Here is a 21357-nt window from a genome sequence, read left to right on the forward strand (position 1 = left end):
AAATATGGACTGGAGAGGGGAGAGACAAGAGGCTGGAGGTCAGAAGGGAGGCTGTTACAGTCATTAAAGCGGAGTGGGTTAGACCTTGGATTAACGTGGTGCCGACAGTTTGGATGGAGGTTCTTGACGAGAAGAGAGAGAAGTGGGCGGAAGAATGATTTCTTTTATGGGAGGAAGTGGAGCAAGGCCAGGGAGGGGATAAATTCACTATTTTCTTGTAAGAGTCTTGCCAAACTGAGGCGCTCATGGTTTTCTGTGGATTCTGCCTATGGAACTGCCCCGCCCCCCCCCCCGCAAAGAGAGAATTCTCACAAAATCCCCGAGAAGCAAGTACTTACTCAGAAAGGGATTGGGAAGTGGTAACTTTTAACCCCATCTCCCATGACGGAGTACCCAACGCCTGACGGAGTACCCAACGCCCCAGTCCAAAGAAATCAAGGACCCAGATCAAGGAAATCAAGAAACCCAAAGCTCAATGCAAAGGCTGCAGAAGGAAAATGTGTATTTTCAGAAGCGGATGGGATTGGTGAAAACTGGAGCTGGCTTGTTTTCCTACTGGGGAGGGTTGGACGAGGACCTTCTCCTCCTCTTCCACCCCGGATTAGCCTGTCCTGAGGAGGAGCAAAGGCACCAGTCCAAATGGGATCAGCAGGTGATAAGCGGGAGATAAACACCGGGAGAAGCAGCATGGCCTAGTGGAAAGAGAATGGGCCTGTCAATCAAAGGACCTGGGTTCTAATTCCGGCTCCACCACTTGTCTTCTGCGGGACTTTGGGCAAGTCGCTTCAGTTCTCTGTATCTCATTTACCTCATCTGTAAAATGGGGATGAAGACTGTGAGCCCTAAGTGGGACCACCTGATTACCTTGCATCTACCCCACACTCAGAATAGTTCTTGGCACATAGTAAGTGCTTAACAAATACCATCGTTATTATTATTATTCTTTGTGCCTCAGTTTCCTCATCTCATCCTTTTCCTTCCCACCTAGACTGTGAGTCCCGAGAAGAACAGGGACTCTGCCCAACCTGATCACTTGCATCTACACCAGTGCTTAGAGCAGTGCTTGGCACACAGTCTAAGTGCTTGACAGATACTGTGGTTATCATTAAGAGAAGCAGTGTGACTCAGTGGAAAGATCATGAGCTTGGGAGCCAGAGGTCATGGGTTCGAATCCCGGCTCTGCCACTTGTCAGCTCTGTGACTGTGGGCAAGTCACTTCACTTCTCCGGGCCTCAGTTTCCTCATCTGTAAAATGGGGATTAAGACTGTGAGCCTCATGTGGGACCACCTGATTACCCTGTATCTACCCCAGTGCTTAGAACAGTGCTCTGCACATAGTAAGCGCTTAACAAATACCAACATTATTATTATTATTATAAGTATAATTTTATTAGTAATAGTAGTCTGAAATTCCAATCATCAAGCAAACAATCGGTGGTATTTTTTGAGAGTTTCCAGTGTGCAGAGCACTCTACTTAGTGCTTGGGAGAGTAATAATGATAATGATGGCATTCATTAAGTGTGTACTTCTGTCAAGCACTGTTCTAAGCAGCGGGGTAGATACATGCTAATCAGGTTGGACACAGTCCATGTTCCACATGGAACTCCCAGCTTTAATCCCCATTTTGCAGATGAGGTAAATGAGGCCTCGAGAAGTGGAGTAATAATAATGTTGGTATTTGTTAAGCGCTTACTATGTGCCGAGCACTGTTCTAAGCGCTGGGGTAGACACAGGGGAATCAGGTTGTCCCACGTGGGGCTCACAGTCTTCATCCCCATTTTACAGATGAGGGAACTGAGGCACCGAGAAGTGAAGTGACTTGCCCACAGTCACACAGCTGACAAGCGGCAGAGCTGGGATTCGAACTCATGACCTCTGACTCCAAAGCCCGGGCTCTTTCCACTGAACCACGCTGCTTCTCAAGTCAAGTGGAGTGACTTGCCCACGGTCACTCAGCGGACAGATGGCAGAGCCGGGATTAGAACCCAGACCCTTCTGACTCCTGGGCTTGGGCTCTATCTGCTGGGCCACACTGCTTTCCAGTACAATAATAATAATAATGGTGGTATTTGTTAAGCGCTTACTATGTGTAAATCACCGTTCTAAGCGCTGGGGGGATACAAGGTAATCAAGTTGTCCCACATGGAGATCACAGTTTTAATCCCCATTTTACAGATGAGGTAACTGAGGCCCAGAGAAGTTAAGTGACTTGCCCAAAGTCACACAGCTGGCAAGCGGCGGAGCCGGGATTAGAACCCAAGCCCGGGCTCTTTCCACTGAGCCACGCTGCTTCTCCAACGGAGTTGGTAGACACATTCCCTGCCCACAACAAGCTTTACAGTCTCGATACGTTCAATCGCGATTGTATTTCTTCCCCTGCAGGATGTGCAGATCATCAGTACCGACGAGAGCCAAGTGTTCGTGGCCGTTCGGGAATGGTATCAGACGGAGACGTACAACCTCTACCAATCGGATCCCCAGGGCGTCTACTATGCGATCGTGCTGGAGGACGTCCGGAGCGCCAAACAGCCCGAGGAGAATGTCCTGATCGATATTCTCGAGGTACGGCTGGCTCCAACCCTGCTGGTTCCCTTTGGGATCTGGGTCATTTTTCGACTTAACCAGTTGAGCTAGTTAGATATGGTGTTGGTTATTTTTTATGGTATTTTTTAAGCGCTTACTATGAGCCAGACACTGTGCCAAGCGCTGAGGTTGATACCAGCTAATCAGCTCGACACAGTCCCTGTCCCAAGTGGGGCTCACCGTCTTAATCCCCATTTTACAGATGAGGCAACAGAGGCCTGGAGGATCAGTCAGTAAGGCAGTTGTATTTATTGAGTGCTTACCGTGTGCAGAGCACTGTAATAATAATAATGCTGGTGTTTGTTAAGCGCTTACTATATGCAGAGCACTGTTCTAAGCGCTGGGGGAGATACAGGATGATCAGGTTGTCCCACATGGGGCTCACAGTCTTAATCCCCATTTTACAGATGAGGGAACTGAGGCACTGAGAAGTGAAGTGACTTGCCCACAGTCACACAGCTGACAAGTGGCAGAGCCGGACTTCGAACCCATGACCTCTGACTCCCAAGCCCGGGCTCTTTCCACTGAGCCACGCTGCTTCTCAAGTGCTTGGGAGAGAACAATATAACAATAAAAGCAGAGTGGCTCAGTGGAAAGAGCACAGGCTTGGGAGTCAGTGGTCATGAGTTTGAATCCCGCCTCTGCCGCTTGTCAGCTGTGTGACTGTGGGCAAGTCACTTCACTTCTCTGGGCCTCAGTTACCTCATCTGTAAAATGGGGATTAACTGTGAGCCTCACGTGGAACAACCTGATGACCCTGTAACTACCCCAGCGCTTAGAACAGTGCCCGGCACATAGTAAGCGCTTAACAAATACCAACATTATTATTCTTATTACAGGGACCGTGTCCAACTCAATTTCCTTGTATCTACTCCAGCACTTAGTACTGCTCCTGGCACATAGTAAGCACTTAATAAACATCACGATTATTATAATTACCATTATTATAAAAATTCGACAGATTTGGTAATGTTTCCTGCCCACACGAGCTTAATAATAATAATAATAATTTTGGTATTTGTTAAGCGCTTACTATGTGCAGACCACTGTTCTAAGCGCTGGGGTAGATAGAGGGTAATCAGGTTGTCCCACGTGAGGCTCACAGTCTTAATCCCCATTTGACAGATGAGGTCACTGAGGCACAAAGAAGTTAAGTGACTTGCCCACAGTCACACAGCTGACAAGTGGTTAGACTGTAAGCCCATCAAAGGGCAGGGATTGTCTCTATCTGTTACTGTGATTTGTACATTCCAAGCGCTTAGTTCAGTGCTCTGCACATAGTAAGCGCTCAATAAATACTATTGAATGAAAGTGGCAGAGGCGGGATACGAACTCATGACCTCTGACTCCCCATCGAGAGGGAAGAACCTCTCGTGGATGTGAGTGCATCAGTTCATCAGTTCATTAAGACTTACTGAACTACTGAGTCATCGGGAAGGTTGCCTTTTTTCGTATGTGTTTGGTTTTTTTCTTTAAGGCCATGGGTTGGGATTAAAAAGTCACGGTCGGAAACTCTCCGTCGATCTTGACAAACGAGGAGTTCAACCGGTACAAATTGGAGATGGACCTTCCAGTGACTTGTTTGAGTGAGGATCTTTGTTTAGAGAGAGGGTAGCCCCCTCGGGAGAAGATAGCTTCCCAACCCACCGAACCCTGCGTTTGAAATCTGCCGCTATTCGGGAAAAGGCAGCGTGGTTTGAGAGGAGAGAAGGAAACGGTTCTAAATTCCGTAGCTCGAGAAGAAGTCAGTGCTCAGAGTCGAACACAATTAATGACTCTTCGCATTTACTAATAATACCCTGAAAGCATTTGTCTTTCCTGCAGTTAATTTACCATCATCCTCCCACACGACCCCTTTCAGAAGAACATGCCGCGGTATTTTTAGCAAATAGGAACTGTGATTGGATCGGGATTGAGTGATTGCCTTAGGTAGATAATCATCTCACGCATAAATATACAGAGTTTATAGCACACAGATCCTTTCACCATATGGTGAGATACGATCTCTTTTTATCGTCTTTCCTAGCATGAAAGAAGCACGGTATTTATAGTTAGGGATGTGATGGAGAGTTATGAAACCTATAAAACAACTCTGGAAAACAAAGAAGGCATGTCACGATCTGGTGAGCAACATTTTGACTGTTCCTGGCGATTTCCGCCACAGGATCGGCAAAATATAAAGTCTTACACGACTCTAAACCCAGGCGATTCTCCATGGACTCGAAATTGTTCTTTGACGAACGGCGTAATTCTGCTCTACGTAGTCACCGGTGGATTTTATTATTATCCACTGTTCTCATTTTCTTTTTCGCAAGCCCATCTGCAGGCTGACCTTTTTAGATGTTTCCACCTGTGCGCATTCGTTTTTCTTTTGTGTGTTTGTATAGAGGGTGCGGCTAATTTTCACTCACGTATTCTTTCCGAGAGCTCAGTATAGTGTGTCACACAGTCATTGCTTGACAAATGCTTTTACGAGTACTACAACTTAGCGTTTTCTGCACAGTCGCTCTTGTGCCTGGAGATGAATTTGGCAAATACATATAGGGGGAAACTGGGCTCCCCAAGTCCAGCTGGTATCCTTGGCAAAACACTACTATTTATAATAATGTGTTGGTTATATTGTTATATTGTACTCTCCCCAGCACTTATTACAGAGCCCTGCACAAAGTAAGTGCTCAAAATTCTCCGTGCCTCAGGTACCTCATCTGTAAAATGGGTACTAACTGTGAGCCTCACATGGGACAACCTGATTACCCTGTATCTACCCAGCGCTTAGAACAGTGTTCTTAAACATAGTAAGCGCTTAACAAATACCAACATTATTATTATTATATATGATCGACAGACTAATTTATAATAAGAATAATAATTGGGGTATTTGTTATTCACTTATTGTGTGCCGGGCACTATGCTAAACGCTGGAGACGATGCAGAGTAATCAGACACAGTTTTAATCCCCATTTTATAGATGAGTGAACTGAGGCCCACAGAAGTGTAGTGACTTTCCCAAGGTCACAGAGCAGTCAAGTGGCACAGCCAGAACTAGAATCAGGTCTTTCTGTCTTCTAGGCCTGTTCTCTATCCATTAGGCCATGCTGCTTCTCATCATAGTTCTTATCACAGTGTTTGGCACATTGTTAGCTTTTTACAAATATCATTTTTATTGTTATTGTGATTATTATCATCACCACCTTCTCAGAGAGCAAGCGTTGCCTACATGTTAAAGCTTCAGCTAGAGGGGAAAAACTGAGAGGGCTCTATTTATTTATTTTGAATATCAATTTAGTGCCCAGACTCTGACTAGCGATGTATCAGCACTTAGGACAATGCTTTGCCCATAGTAAATGCTTAACAAATGCCATCATTATTCTTATGATTATTGTTATTACTATGCATTTGGGCATATACGTGGAAGTTCTAAATAGCATTCCTTCCCATGAGGAGTGGACAATCTATAGTGGGAAGAAATAACACGGTCAAGAGGAAGGAGAGGGGAGGAAACAGAGCTTGAAACTACTAACGTCGAAAATAGTATTCCAAAGCAGCATATAATGATTATAACATTAATAATAATAATGGTAATGACTATGGTATTTGTTAGGCACTTACTATGTGCCAGGCACCGTACTGAGCGCTGGGAAAGATAAAAGGCAATTGGGCTGGAATCGGTTCCTGTCCCACACAGAGCTCACAGTCTCGATCCCCATTTTCCAGATGAGGTAACTGAGTTCCAGAAAAGTGAAGCGACTTGCCCGAGGTCACCCAGCAGACATGTGGGAGAGTTGGGATTAGAAGCCTGGGATTCTGACTCCCGAGCTTGGCTCCATCTACTATTCATTCAATAGTATTTATTGAGCGCTTACTATGTGCAGAGCACTGTACTAAGCGCTTGGACAAATCGGTAACAGATTTGTTCTACTCAGCCACATACCTCTGACTCTACTCCCTCTTTTTCCCCCCATCCCTGCTTTTTCTGGGAAATGGAAAAATCCCCCAAATTCCAACGTTCAAAGGTTTCCTGTTCCGCCAACCTCGGCTCTCGCCGAGGTTTCTAGAGAACATAGGATCATTAGTAGAGAACAGCAGACATTTGAAGAATCACTCAATCAGTGGTATTTATGGAGTGTTTATTATTATTATTATTGCCAATAACAGTGATAATGACAAATGGAACTTTGGGGTTGGTTGGGGAAGGCCTCTTGGAGGAGGTGTGATGGTACTAGGGATTGAAGAACAGTTATTCATTCAATAGTATTTATTCAGTGCTTACTATGTGCGGAGCACTGTACTACGAGAGTGGAATGTACTCTGTTGGAGGGGGAGGGAGTTCCCGGAAAGATGTGGGCAAAGTGATGATTATGAGGATAATGATTAAAATAATAATGATAATTGTATATTTGATAGGCGTTTACTATGCGTCAAGCACTGGAGTAGGTACAAAGCAGCATGGCCTAGTGGCAAGAGCATCGGTTTGGGAGTCAGAGGCCATGGGTTCTATTCCCGACACCGCCACTTGTTCATTGTGTGACCTTGGGCAGGCCACTTCACTTCTCTGGGCCTCACTTACCTCATCTGGAAAATGGCGACTACGGCGGTGAGCCCCACGTGGTATCTTGCATTTACCCCAGCGCTTAGAACAGTGCTTGGCACATAGTAAGAGCTTAACAAATACCATCATTATTATTATTATTATTACAAAGTAATCGGGTCCTACGTGGGGCTCACAGTCTACGGGGGAGAAGAGGTATTGAATCGTCATTTGGCAGATGAGGAAACAGAGGCCCAGATAAGTTAAGTGACTCGCCCAAGGTCGCCCAGCATGGCTTAGTGGAAAGATCACGGGCTTGGGAGTCAGGGGTCGTGGGTTCTAATCTCTGCTACGCACCTTGTCAGCTGTGTGACTTTGGGCGGGTCACTTCACTTCTCTGTGTCTCAGTTACCTCATCTATAAAATAGGGATTAAGACTGTGAGCCCCATGTGGGACAACCTGATGACCTTGGATCTACTACAGCACTTAGAACAGTGCTTGGCACATAGTAAATGCTTAACAAATACCATTATTATTATTATTATTATTATTATTATTATGGCAGAGCCAGATTAAGAACCCAGGTCCTCTGACTCCCAAGCCTTTACTCTTTCCTCTAGGCCACGCTGTTTCTCTGTGTGCAGAGCACTATATTAAGCGTTTGGGTGAGTACGATGTGACAGAATTGGTGGACATGGTCCTTGCCCAAAATCAACTGACAGTCTAGAGTGGGTGATGAGAGGTGAGGTGGAGAAGGCTTCCTGGAGGAAACAGGATTCCTCCCTTCTGCATCATCTATGCATTTAAGAAATGGGAAGTTAGTCAGCCAAGGTTTGCTGGAGGAGGGGAGATTTTAGTAGAGCTTGGAAGATGGGGAGAGAGGTGGTCGATGTGAAAAACAGTTTTCTACTTGTCCTCCTCCTTCAAAAATACATCTGCTGCTCTGCGGCCCTGTACCTGTAAATTTCAGGATCCAATTTCCCCAAAAGAAGGGAGATAAACTCTGTGCTTTTTAAGAGCAGAAGTTCTTGCAAGGCTCCCGGAGACCTCAATAATCCCTCTGAGGCCTCAAGGGGGAAAAAGCCGTGATTTGTGGTGAATCGTTTCCCGGGATAATCGGCACTTACTCCAGGTGGGACAGGTGGTAAATGAGAATTTAAAAGAAGATACTGAGAGATCCCCAAAAACAACATTTTTGCTGGGATCGGAGGTTTCGATGCAAGCTCGAAGACCAACTTGTGGTTCGGGATATTTCTAGAAACAGAGACCTACCGTCATCAAAATAACACTCGGAAAAATTGCACAGAGTCGTAGTGGCCCATGTTTTAAAACTACATTCTACTGCAGTTGAATGCTGCGTTGTGGGTTCAAGGGAGGGTATAAAGACAGATACAAGGATCTTCATCCTCAGCAGTGAGGTTTCCATTTTAGTGATGGTCCCTGCTGTGTTAAAGGGGGTAATGACCATCGTGGAATTTTTTCAGCAATTCACGTGTTGTACTCGACACTGAGGTAGAGACAGGATAATCTGGTTGGAAACAATCCCGTGGTATTTGTTAAGCATTTACTACATAACAATAATAATAATAATTATGGTATTTGTTTAGTGCTTCCTATGTGCCAGGCACTGTACTAAGCAAGGCAGGGACAGCAATAATAATGAATAATGATTATGGCACTGAATTAAGTGTTGGGGTGGGTGCAAGCAGTGTGGCTCAAGGGAAAGAGTCCAGGCTTGGGAGACAGAGGTCATGGGTTCGAATTCCGCCTCTGCCACTTGTCAGCTGTGTGACTGTGGGCAAGTCACTTCACTTCTCTGGGCCTCCGTTCCCTCATCTGTAAAATGGGGATGAAGACTGTGAGCCTCACATGGGACAACCTGATTACCCTGTATCTCCCCCGGCGCTTAGAACAGTGCTCTGCACACAGTAAGCGCTTAACATATACCAACATTATTACAAGCAAATCAAGTTGGACAAAGTCTCTGTCCCCCGTGAGGCTCACAGTCTCAATTCCTTTTTTAAAGGTGAGAGAACTAAAGCACAGATAAGTGAAAGAACTTGCCCAAAGTCATACAGCAGACCAGGGGCAGAGCCGTGATTAAAATCCACGACCTTCTGAATCCCAGGTCCATGTTCTATCCACTATACCGTGCTGCTTGTCTAATACAGGCAATATAAGCGAATCAAGTTGGACACAGTCCTTGTCCCACATGTGGCTCACAGTCTTGATTCCCATTTTACAAATGAGGGAACTGTGGCCCAGAGAAGTGAAGTGATTTGTCCAAGGTCACACAGCAAAGTGGCAGAGCTGGCATTAGAACCCATGACCTTCTGACTCCCAAGCCCATGCTGAAGCAACTACACCTGCTATGTGCTAGGCACTGTTCTAAGCACTGGAGTAGATACAAGATCATCAAGTTGGAGACGGTCCCTGTCCCACCTGGGGCGCACAGTCTTAATCCCCATTTTACAGATGAGGTCAAGGACGCATGGAGAAGTGAAGTTGGTCAATTGCATCAATTAGGGACTATGCAGTTTGCTGCTATTTTACTTTTGCAAATGCTAGTCCAATTTTTAGCATTCAGTAGGCACTCCAATCAATCAATCAATCAATCAACCAATGGTCTTTATTGAGCACTTACTGTGTGCAGAGAACAGCATGGCTCAGTGGAAAAGAGCCTGGGCTTCAGAGTCAGAGGTCATGAGTTAGACTCCCGGCTCTGCCACTTGTCAGCTGTGTGACTGTGGGCAGGTCACTTCACTTCTCTGTGCCTCAGGTACCTCATCTGGAAAATGGGGATTAACTGTGAGCCTCACGTGGGACAACCTGATTACCCTGTAACTACCCCAGCGCTTAGAACAGTGCTTGGCACGTAGTAAGCGCTTAACAAATACCAACATTATTATTATTAAGTGCTTGGGAAAGGTACGATACTGTAATAAAGAGAAACAATTTACTCAATCGTATTTATTGAGCACTTACTTTGTGCAGAGTACTCTACTAAGCACTTGGAAAGTACAGTTCAGCAACAGAGAGAAGCAATCCCTACCCACACTGAGCTCACGTCTAGAAGGGGGGAGACAGACATCAAAACAAGTAAACAGGCATCAGTACCATCAGTATAAATAGAATTAGATATATATATATATATATATACACACATACATATATATATATAGCCATCAGAAGAAGTGAAACAGGCATAGATATAAGTAAATAGAATTATACACGTGTACATATATACCCAAGGGCTGTGGGGCAGGGAGGAGGGGTAGGAAGAAGGGAGCGAGTCAGCAATCCCTGCCCTCAGCTAGTTTGCAATGTGTGGATGTCGGGAAAACAGATATTAATATGAGTAAACAGACATCAATATAAGTAAATACAATTTCCGATATGTTCATAAATGCTTTGGGATTGGGGGGGGGGGGGAGAGCAAAGGGAGCAAATCAGGGTAACACAGAAGGAAGTGAGAGATGAGGAAAAGTGGGGCTTAGGAAGGCCTCTTGGAGGAGATGGGCCTTCAATAAGGCTTTGAATGTGGGGGAGAGTCATTGTCTGGGGGATTTGAGGAGGGACGGTGTTCCGGGCCAGAGGTAGGACGTGGGCGAGAGGTTGGCGGGGAGACAGGTGAGATGGAGGCCCAGTGAGGAGGTTAAAGGCTGCAGAGGAGCAGAGTATGTGGGCTGCGATGGATTCATGAGTTCGAATCCCAGCTCTGCCACTTGTCGGCTGTGTGACTGTGGGCAAGTCACTTAACTTCTCTGTGCCTCAGTTCCCTCATCTGTAAAATGGGGATTAAGACTGTGAGCCCCACGTGGGACAACCCGATTCCCCTGTATCTACCCCAGCGCTTAGAACAGTGCTCGGCACATAGTAAGCGCTTAACAAATACCAAGATTATTATTATTATTAGAAGGAGAGAAGGGAGGTGAGGTAGGAGGGGGAGAGGGGATGGAGGCTTTATGGCCAATGGTGAGGAGAGGAAAACAGATATAGAATATCTATTTTCCAGATGAGAAAACCGAGGCTCAGGTAAATTAAGTGATTTGCCCAAAGTCACACAGCAGGCGAGTGGCACAGTTGGGATTGGAACCCAGGTCCTCTGAGCTCCAGGGACTTGCTCTTTTCAGTAGGCCATACCATTTCTTGACTGATGGAGTAGTGGTATGTTAAATTTTTCCCAGTGCTTAGTTCAGTGCTCTGCATACAGTAAAATCTCAGGAAATAGCACTTTGATATTTGGGATATGTCCCTTACAGGGATGGAGTCTGTTTGGAAATGCAGCTCTTAGAATCTTAGACTGGAGAAGCAGCATGGCCTAGTGGAGAGAGCACAGGCCTGCGAGTCAGAAGGTCACGAGTTCTAATTTCGGCTCCACCGCTTATCATCTCTGTGGCTTTGGGCAAATCACTTCAATTTTCTGGGTCTCAATTCCCTCATCTGTCAAATGGGAAGTGAGACTGAGAACCCTATGTGGGACAGGGACTGTGTCCAGCCCTTTTTGCATGTATCCATCCCAGAGCTTAGTACAGGGCCTGGCACATCATAAGCACTTAACAAATACCAGAATTATTATTATTATTTCTTTCACCACTGCGTTTCTCTCCTCTATTGTCTCTCCACACCTGGGTGGGTGGTTTCCCTTTCCCATGTCCACCACTTGTCAGCTGTGTGACTTTGGGCAAGTCACTTCACTTCTCTGTGCTTCAGTGACCTCATCTGTAAAATGGGGATTTAGACTGTGAGTCCCACCTGGGACAACCTGATCACCTTGTATCTCCCCCAGTGCTTAGAAAAGTGCTTGTCACATAGTAAGCGCTTAACAAATACCATTATTATTATATCATGATTTTTACTGTTATCATTGTCAAAATTAGATCCCAGGTCTCCTCCCAATCCAGCGTTCTCCCCTCTAAGCCCTGCTGCCTATTAGCAAAATATCTGGGTCAGAATCAGTGATAAAAGGTGGGCTGTTCAGGAAGGTGAAATCCAACGAACGCTGTACAACATGACATCTGTTTGATTCGATAGTTTTCGCTTTTTCTCCCTTACCCTTAATAACGCATAAAGGCGGCTCTCTCCTAGAGGTTTTGTGAAATTCAGCCCTCTCCCTCTTCTTCCCTCTGTGATTTCAATTCCAAACCTCCCAAGATTCCCATGTAATTAGAGAAACGGCAGCCCCAGCGGGGCCTTGGAATGAATACAGGGCTAAAGGTCAACATGTTTCCACTGCCTCCAAAGCATTGAGGTGCTGGAAGCGGCTGCTCTTTTTCGTTCCGGCCTCCACGCTTTCCTCATTGATTTTCCCCCAGTAGCCTAAGACCGTGGTCTGCACCAGCAGCTTCATGATCTCTGTTATGCCAAGCTTTGTCAGAACTGCCTGAATGCAGAGCTCTGATCTTTTTCCACGTCCGAGCCATCCCGTTACAGAACCCCCGCCCTCGGTTTTAAGAAAGAGCTCCGGTCCAAGATCTGACCATCCCGGCCGCCTTGAGCGGCTCTTTCTCTTCTTGACTAACTGGCGTGGAATTTTCGGATGAAACTCCAGAAATAGAACAGATATAGCCGAGCGGAGAGATTCCTCGGTGTAATCGGTAATACGGTGGGCTCTGGGTGACTGGAAAAATGCTCAAAGATTGCAGGAGGTGAGGGGCAAAGAGGCTCAAGTCAGAAGAGATCGAAATATTAATTGTGGTGTTTGTTAAGCGCTATGTGTCCAGCACTGTACTAAGCAATGGGGTAGATGCAGCTGAATTGGGTAGGACACAGTCCTCATCCCACACGAGGCTCACGGACTAAATAGAGAAGCAGTGTGGTCCAGTAGTTAGAGCCTGGGCTTGGGAGTCAGAAGGACCAGGGTTCTAAAGCCAGCTCCGCCAGATGTCTGCTGTGTGACCTTGGGTAAGTCACTTCTCTGGGCCTTAGTTGCCGCATCTGAAAAATGGGGATTAAGATCAGGAACCTCTTGTGGGACAGGGACTGTGTCCAACCTGATTAGTGTATATCTTCCCCAGTGTTTAATACAGTGCCTGGCAGCATGGCTTAGTGGAAAGAACGTGGGCTTGGGAGTCAGAGGTTGTGGCTTCTAAACCCGCCTCTGCCACTTGTCTGCTATGTGACCTTGGGCACGTCATTTAACTTCTCTGGACCTCTGTTTCCTCATCTGCCAAATGACAATTCAATGCCTCTTCTCTCCCTTAGACTGTGAGCCCCAAGGAGGACCCGATTACTTTGTAATAATAATAATGATAATGATGGTATTTGTTAAGCTCTTACTATGTGCCAAGCACTGTTCTAAGCGCTGGGGTAAATGCAAGGTACCACGTGGGGCTCATCGCCTTAGTCGCCATTTTCCAGATGAGGTAAGTGAGGCCCAGAGAAGTGAAGTGACCTGCCCAAGGTCACACAACGGACAGGTGGCGGTACCGGGAATAGAACCCATGGCCTCTGACTCCCAAACCGATGCTCTTGCCACTAGACCATGCTGCTTTGTACCTACCCCAGTGCTTAGAACAGTGCTTGATGCATAGTAAATGCCTATCAAATATACAATTATCATTATTACTATAATCATTATCCTCATAATCATCACTTTGCCCACATCTTTCCGGGAACTCCCTCCCCCTCCAACAGAGTACATTCCACTCTCGTAGTACAGTGCTCCGCACATAGTAAGCACTGAATAAATGCTATTGAATGAATAACTGCTCTTCAATCCCTAGTACCATCACATCTCCTCCAAGAGGCCTTCCCCAACCAACCCCAAAGTTCCATTGGTCATTATCATTATTATTGGCAATAATAATAATAAACACTCCATAAATACCACTGATTGATTGAGTCTTCAGATGTCTGCTATTCTCTACTAAAGATCCTACGTTCTCTAGAAACCTCGTCGAGAGCAGAGGTTGGCGGAACAGGAAACCTTTGAACGTTGGAATTTGGGGGATTTTTCCATTTCCCAGAAAAAGCAGGGATGGGGGGAAAAAGAGGGAGTAGAGTGAGAGGTATGTGGCTTAGTAGAACAAATCTGTTACCGATTTGTCCATTCCAAGCGCTTAGTACAGTGCTCTGCACATAGTAAGCGCTCAATAAATACTACTGAATGAATAGTAGATGGAGCCAAGCTCGGGAGTCAGAATCCCAGGCTTCTAATCCCAACTCTCCCACATGTCTGCTGGGTGACCTCGGGCAAGTCGCTTCACTTCTCTGGAACTCAGTTACCTCATCTGGAAAATGGGGATCGAGACTGTGAGCTCTGTGTGGGACAGGAACCGATTCCAGCCCAATTGCCTTTTATCTTTCCCAGCGCTCAGTACGGTGCCTGGCACATAGTAAGTGCCTAACAAATACCATAGTCATTACCATTATTATTAATATTATAATCATTATATGCTGCTTTGGAATACTATTTTCGACGTTAGTAGTTTCAAGCTCTGTTTCCTCCCCTCTCCTTCCTCTTGACCGTGTTATTTCTTCCCACTATAGATTGTCCACTCCTCATGGGAAGGAATGCTATTTAGAACTTCCACGTATATGCCCAAATGCATAGTAATAACAATAATCATAATAATAATGATGGCATTTGTTAAGCATTTACTATGGGCAAAGCATTGTCCTAAGTGCTGATACATCGCTAATCAGAGTCTGGGCACTAAATCGATATTCAAAATAAATAAAAGAGAGCCCTCTCTGTTTTTCCCCTCTAACTGAAGCTTTAACATGTAGCCAACGCTTGCTCTCTCAGAAGGTGGTGATGCTAATAATCACAATAACATTAAAATTGATATTTGTAAAAAGCTAACAATGTGCCAAATACTGTGACTGTGATAAGAACTATGATGAGAGGCAGCATGGCCCAATGGATAGAGAACAGGCCTAGAAGACAGAAAGACCTGGGTCGTAGTTCTGGCTGTGCCACTTGTCTGCTGTGTGACCTTGGGAAAGTCACTACACTTCTCCAGGCCTCAGTTACCTCATCTATAAAATGGGGATTAAAACTGTGTCTGATTACTTTCTATCGACTCCAGCATTTAGCATAGTGCCTGGCACATAATAAGTGAATAACAAATGCCCCAGTTATTATTACTATTATTATAAGCCTGTCAATCATATATAAGAATAATAATAATAATGATAGTATTCATCAAGTGCTTTGAGAGCAGGTTGGCTCAGTGGAAAGAGCCCGGGCTTGGGAGTCAGAGGTCATGGGTTCGAATCCCCGCTCTAATGTTGGTATTTGTTAAGCGCTTACTATTCAATATTCAATAGTATTTATTGAGCGCTTACTATGTGCAGAGCACTGTACTAAGCGCTTGGAATGAACAAGTCGGCAACAGATAGAGACAGTCCCTGCCGTTTGACGGGCTTACAGTCTAATCGGGACACTATGTGCCGAGCACTGTTCTAAGCGCTGGGGTAGACACAGGGGAATCAGGATGTCCCACGTGGGGTTCACAGTCTTAATCCCCATTTTACAGATGAGGTAACTGAGGCACAGAGAAGTTAAGTGACTTGCCCACGGTCACACAGCTGACAGGTGGCAGAGCTGGGATTCGAACTCATGACCTCTGCCTCCAAAGCCCATGCTCTTTCCACAGAGCCACGCTGCTTCTTTTCTGCCACTTGTCAGCTGTGTGACTGTGGGCAAGTCACTTCACTTCTCTGTGCCTCAGTGACCTCATCTGTAAAATAGAGATTAATACTGTGAGCGTCACGTGGGACAGCCCGATTACCCTGTATCAACCCCAGCACTTAGAATAGTGCTCTGCACATAGTAAGCACTTAACAAATACCAATATTATTATTATTATCATATATAATTGACAGACTAATTTGTAATAATAATAATAATAATAGGGGCATTTGTTATTCACTTATTATGTGCCAGGCACTATGCTAAGTGATGGAGTAGATACTGAACCGACAGTCTAACCACACTCCATATTAGACAACTAAATACCTGTTTCCCTCCCTATTAGACCGTGAGCCCTGTGGTCAGAAGGGACTGAGTCTAATCTCATTCTCTTATTTTTTTTAATAGTATCGGTTAAGCACTTATTATGTTCCAGGCCCTGGGATAGATACAGTTAAGTAGGCTGTGCACGATCCCTGTCCCTCATAGGGCTCACAGTCTTAATCCCTGTTTGACAGATGAGGGAACTGAGGCACCACGAAGTTGAGTTTAGCACAGAGCTTAGCTCAATGCATGTCACACAAAAGGCACTTAATACACATCGTGATTATCCCCTGAATCTAGTCAAAGTAATTTTTGGAATAATTGAGATAATAATTGTGGTATTTGTTGAACACTTACTATGTACCAGACACGATACTAAGTGCTGGGGTGGATACAAGCAAATAGGGTTGGACCCAGTCCCTCTCCCTTGTGGGACTCCAAGTTTTAATCCCCATTTTTCAGATGAGGTAACTGAGGCACAGAGAAGTGAGGTGACTTGCCCATTATTGTACTCTCCCAAGTGCTTAGGACAGTACTTCACACAAAGTGCTCAATGAATATGATTGAACGAATGAATCAGTGAATGAATCAGAGAAGCAGCGTGGCTCAGTGGAAAGATCCCCGGCTTAGGAGTCAGAGATCATGGGTTCAAATCCCGGCTCTTCCACTTGTCAGCTTTGTGACTGTGGGCAAATCACTTAACTTCTCTGTGCCTCTGTTACCTCATCTGTAAAATGGGAATTAAGACTGTGAACCTCACTTGGGACAACCTAATTACCCTGTATCTACCCCAGCCCTTAGAACAGTGCGCCGCACATCGTAAGCGCTTAACAAATACCAACATTATTATTATTATTACTATGAATGAATGAAAGTCACACAGCATACAAGTGGAGGAGCTGGGATTAGAACCCATGACACGCAATCTTCAGACTCCAGGCCCAGTCTCTGTTATTATTATTATCATTCTCATTATGGTATTTGTTGAACACTATGTGCCAGGCACTGTACTAAGCACTGGGGTAGATACAAGCCAATGAGGTTGGACACAGTCCCTGTCCCACATGGGGCTCACAGTCTCAATCCCCGTTTTCCAGATGAGGGAACTGAGGCCCAGAGAAATGAAGTGACTTGCCTAAGGTCACACAGCAGAGAAGTGGCAGAGCCAGGATTAGAACCCACGACCTTCCGACTCCCAGGCCCAGGATCCAGTCACTACGCCACACTATTTCCGTTGCACTACCTAGGCCATCTGCTTCTCAGTATTGAGTTGGATGTAGTCTGGAAAAAGGCATCAAGTTCACTGGCTTAATCGTCAGCGGTTATTTATTCATATTAATTTCTGTCTCCCCTCCCCCCGGACTCCCACACTATAAGCCCACTGTGGAGAAGCAGCATGGCTCAGTGGAAAGAGCCCGGGCTTTGGAGTCAGAGGTCATGGGTTCGAATCCCGGCTCTTCCACTTGTCAGCTGTGTGACTGTGGGCAAGTCACTTCACTTCTCTACGCTTCAGTTACCTCATCTGCAAAATGGGGATGAAGACTGTGAGCCTCACGTGGGACGACCTGATGACCTTGTATCTACCCCAGAGCTTAGAACAGTGCTCTGCACATAGTAAGTGCTTAACAAATACCAACATTATTATTAAAAAATGTGTCCATTTTATTGATATAGTATCCTCTCACATGCGCTTAGTACAGTGCTCTACACACAGTAAGCACTGAATAAACATGATTGACTGACTCGCTGACTGATCCTGAAGCGACACAATCAGAAACCCAAGCAGGAAAAGTTGTGGACACTATTCAGTCATTCCTTCACTGTCACATTTATTGAGCGCTTACCGTGTGCAGAGCACTGTACTAAGCACCTGGGATAGTACAAGACAACAACAGAGACCCAATCCCTGCGCACAACAGTCTGGAGGGGGAATAAAAATAATAATAATAATGTTGGTATTTGTTAAGCGCTTACTATGTGCCAAGCACTGTTCTAACCGCTGGGGTAGATACAAGATAATCAGGTTGTCTCACGTAGGGCTCACAGTCTTCATCCCCATTTTACAGATGAAGTAACCGAGGCACAGAGAAGTGAAAGTGACTTGTCCGAGGTCACCCAATGGGCAAGCGGCGGAGCCGGGATTAGAATCCATGACCTCTGACTCCCAAGCCCGGGCTCTTTCCACTGAGCCAGGCTGAGCTATATCTATTCATAGGAAATCTCTATCTTATGAATCGTGGTCAGAGCTCGCTAGTCTTGGCTGTTTCTCAACCGGAACGTGTTTGAATCCCAGGGCAAAACGGGGAATGGAGTAGGTCCTTAATCCTCTCGATGTTTGACTTGCAGGTCAGAGGTGTGAAAGGAGTTTTTCTGGCCAACCAGAAGATTGATGGCAAGGTGACAACGCTCATCACTTACAACAAAGGCCGGAACTGGGACCGTCTCAGAGCCCCCCTCACGGACATGAACGGGAAACCCACCAACTGCAAGCCGGTAGGTTCTCGATTTCAAATACTCTCACGGCCTGTAGCTTTTTCCCTTCTGTTTCTTTTTAAATGGCGTTTACTCTGTGCCTAGCACTGAACTAAGCGCCGAGGTGGATATCAGATCGGTGTGTCCCACGTGGGGCTCGTGGCTTTAACCCTCATTTTAAAATAAATAAATAAATAACTGCGGTATTTAAGTGCTTAATCTGTGCCAGGCACTGTAGTAATAATGATATTGGTATTTGTTAAGCGCTTATTATGTGCAGAGCACTGTTCTAAGCGCTGGGGTAGATACAAAGTAATCAGGTTGTAATAAAGTTGGTATTTGTTAAGCGCTTACTATGTGCAGAGCACTGTTCTAAGCGCTGGGGTAGACACAGGGGAATCGGGTTGTCCCACGTCGGGCTCAGTCTTAATCCCCATTTTACAGATGAGGTAACTGAGGCACAGAGAAGTGAAGTGACTTGCCCACAGTCAAAGTGAATATAAGATCGGCATGTCCCACGTGGGGCTCTCAGCTTTAATCCCCATTTTACTACTACTAATAATAGTGATGGTTTTTGTAAGCGCTTACTATGTGCAAAGCACTGTTCTAAGCACTGGGGGGATACGCGGTGATTAGGTTTTACAGATGGGGTTACCGAGGCACAGAGAAGTGAAGCGACTTGCCCAAGGTGACACAGCACAGCTCTTTATGGTCAGGTAATGCGTCTGTTTGCCGTTATTTTGTACTCGCCCAAGAGCTTAGTACAGTGCTCTGCACACCGTAAGCACTCAATAAATATGATTGAATGAATTAAGGTGGCAGAGCCGGGAGTAGAACCCAAGTCCTCTAACTTCCGGGCCCGGGATCTTTCAGCACTTAGTATGGTGCCTGGCACGTAGTAAGCGCTTAACACATACCATAATTATTATTCACGAGGATGTGCTGCTTTTGAAAATCATTCAATCAATAAACAGTATTTATTGAGCACTTACCGTGTGTGGAACCCTGTATGAAGCGCTTTGCAAAGTACAAGACAATAGATGAGGTAAACACGATCCTCTCCCAAGCATGCTCTGCTCACAGTAAACACCCCAAAAGATACAAACGATTCATTGACCTCTGCCCGCAAGGAGCTTAAAGTGTTCAGGTGGTGGGGAGGGAGACAGACATTAAAATAAATTATGGATAGGGAAAGCAGTATACTGAATTAATAATGATTTTGGTACTTGTTAGGCATTTACTATGTGTCAAGCACCGTTCTAAGCACTGGGGTGGAAACAGGATAATTAGGTTAGCACAGTCTCTGTCCCACAAGGGGCTCACGGTCTAAGTCAGAAGGAGGAGCGTTTAATCTCCAGGGAATTGAAAGAATATTTAAATGAGTGTTTATGAGAATTTAATGAGCACTTCATTTCATGGGAAGCGGAGCTGTGTGACTGTGGGCAAGTCACTTCACTTCTCTGTGCCTCAGTGACCTCATCTGTGCCTCAACTCCCCCGTTTAGACCGTGAGCCCGTCATTGGGCAGGGATTGTCTCTATCTGTTGCCGAATTGTACATTCCAAGCGCTTAGTACAAGGGCTCTGCACATAGTAAGCGCTCGATAAATACTATTGAATCTGTAAAATGGGGATTAACTGTGTTCCTCACGTGAGATGACATAATTACCGTATCTACCCCAGTGCTTAGAACAGTGCTCTGCGCAGAGTAAGCACTTAACAAATACCCACATTATTAGTGGCAAGAGAACGGGCTTGGGAGTCAGAGGTTCAAAACCTGACTCCTCCGTCTGTCGGCTGTGTGACTTTGGGCAAGTCACTTCACTTCTCTGGGCCTCAGTTTCCTCATCGGTAAATTGGGGATGAAGACCGTGATCCCCATGTGGGACATGGACTATGTCCAGTGTGATTACCTTGTATCTACCCCAGCGCTTAGAACAGTGCCTGGCAAATTATAAGCATTTAACAATGCCATTGCTATTATTATTAATATTAATAATCCCCATTCTACAGATGAGGAAACTGAGGCACCAAGAATTAATTAATTAATCATTTCAATTGTATTTGTGGAGCATTTAGTGTGTGCAGAACACTGTACTAAGTGCTTGGGAAAGTACTTTACAACAATAAACAGTGGCATTCCCTGCCCACGACGAGCTCACAGTCTAGAAACGGGAAGATAATACAAATAAATAAAATGACAAATATGGATGTAAGTGGTGTGGGACTAGGAAAGGGAAATAGGAAGTGGGACAAGTCAGGGAGACGCAGAAGGGAGTGAGAGTTGCTAAGTGGAGCTTAGACGTGACTTGCCCTGTCACTCAGCACACCAGTGGTAGAGCTGGGATTAGAACCCAGATTCTCTGACTCCCAGGTGTCCGTTAACATTTCCAAAACAGAGCTCCTTATCTTCCCACCCAAACAGTGTCCCTGAGGAAGAGGAAGCATCACCATCCTTCCCGCCTCACAAGCCCGTAACCTTGGCGTTATCCTTGACTCCTCTCTCTCATTCAACCCACATATACAATCTGTCACCAAATCCTGTCGGTCCCACCTTCGCAACATTGCTAAAATCCACCCTTTCCTCTCCATCCAAACTGTTACCACGTTAATCCAGTTGCTCATCCTCTCCGGCCCGGATTACTGTATCAGCCTGTTTGCTGACCTCCCAGCCTCCTGTCTCATCCCACTCCAGTCCTTACTTCCCTCCGCTGCCCAGATCATTTTTCTTCAAAAACGTTCAGGACATGTCACCCCACTTCTCAAAAATCTCCAGTGGTTGCCCATCCACTGCCACATCAAACAAAAGACT

The 21357-nt window shown here is 45.5% G+C and overlaps 1 protein-coding gene across 3 annotated transcripts in view; it reads left to right on the forward strand.

Annotated features, from left to right (window-relative positions):
* Positions 1 to 21357, forward strand: part of SORCS2 (sortilin related VPS10 domain containing receptor 2) — a 1085532-nt gene that overhangs the window by 910893 nt on the left and 153282 nt on the right. For all 3 annotated transcript variants that reach the window (XM_029063664.2, XM_029063665.2, XM_029063667.2), the window contains 2 exons: positions 2384 to 2563; positions 18422 to 18568. In XM_029063664.2, coding sequence (XP_028919497.1) covers positions 2384 to 2563; positions 18422 to 18568 — 327 coding nt within the window. The remainder of the gene's footprint in view (positions 1 to 2383; positions 2564 to 18421; positions 18569 to 21357) is intronic.

The sequence above is a fragment of the Ornithorhynchus anatinus genome, chromosome 4 (genome assembly GCF_004115215.2).
Source record: "Ornithorhynchus anatinus isolate Pmale09 chromosome 4, mOrnAna1.pri.v4, whole genome shotgun sequence".
Classification (NCBI taxonomy): domain Eukaryota; kingdom Metazoa; phylum Chordata; class Mammalia; order Monotremata; family Ornithorhynchidae; genus Ornithorhynchus; species Ornithorhynchus anatinus.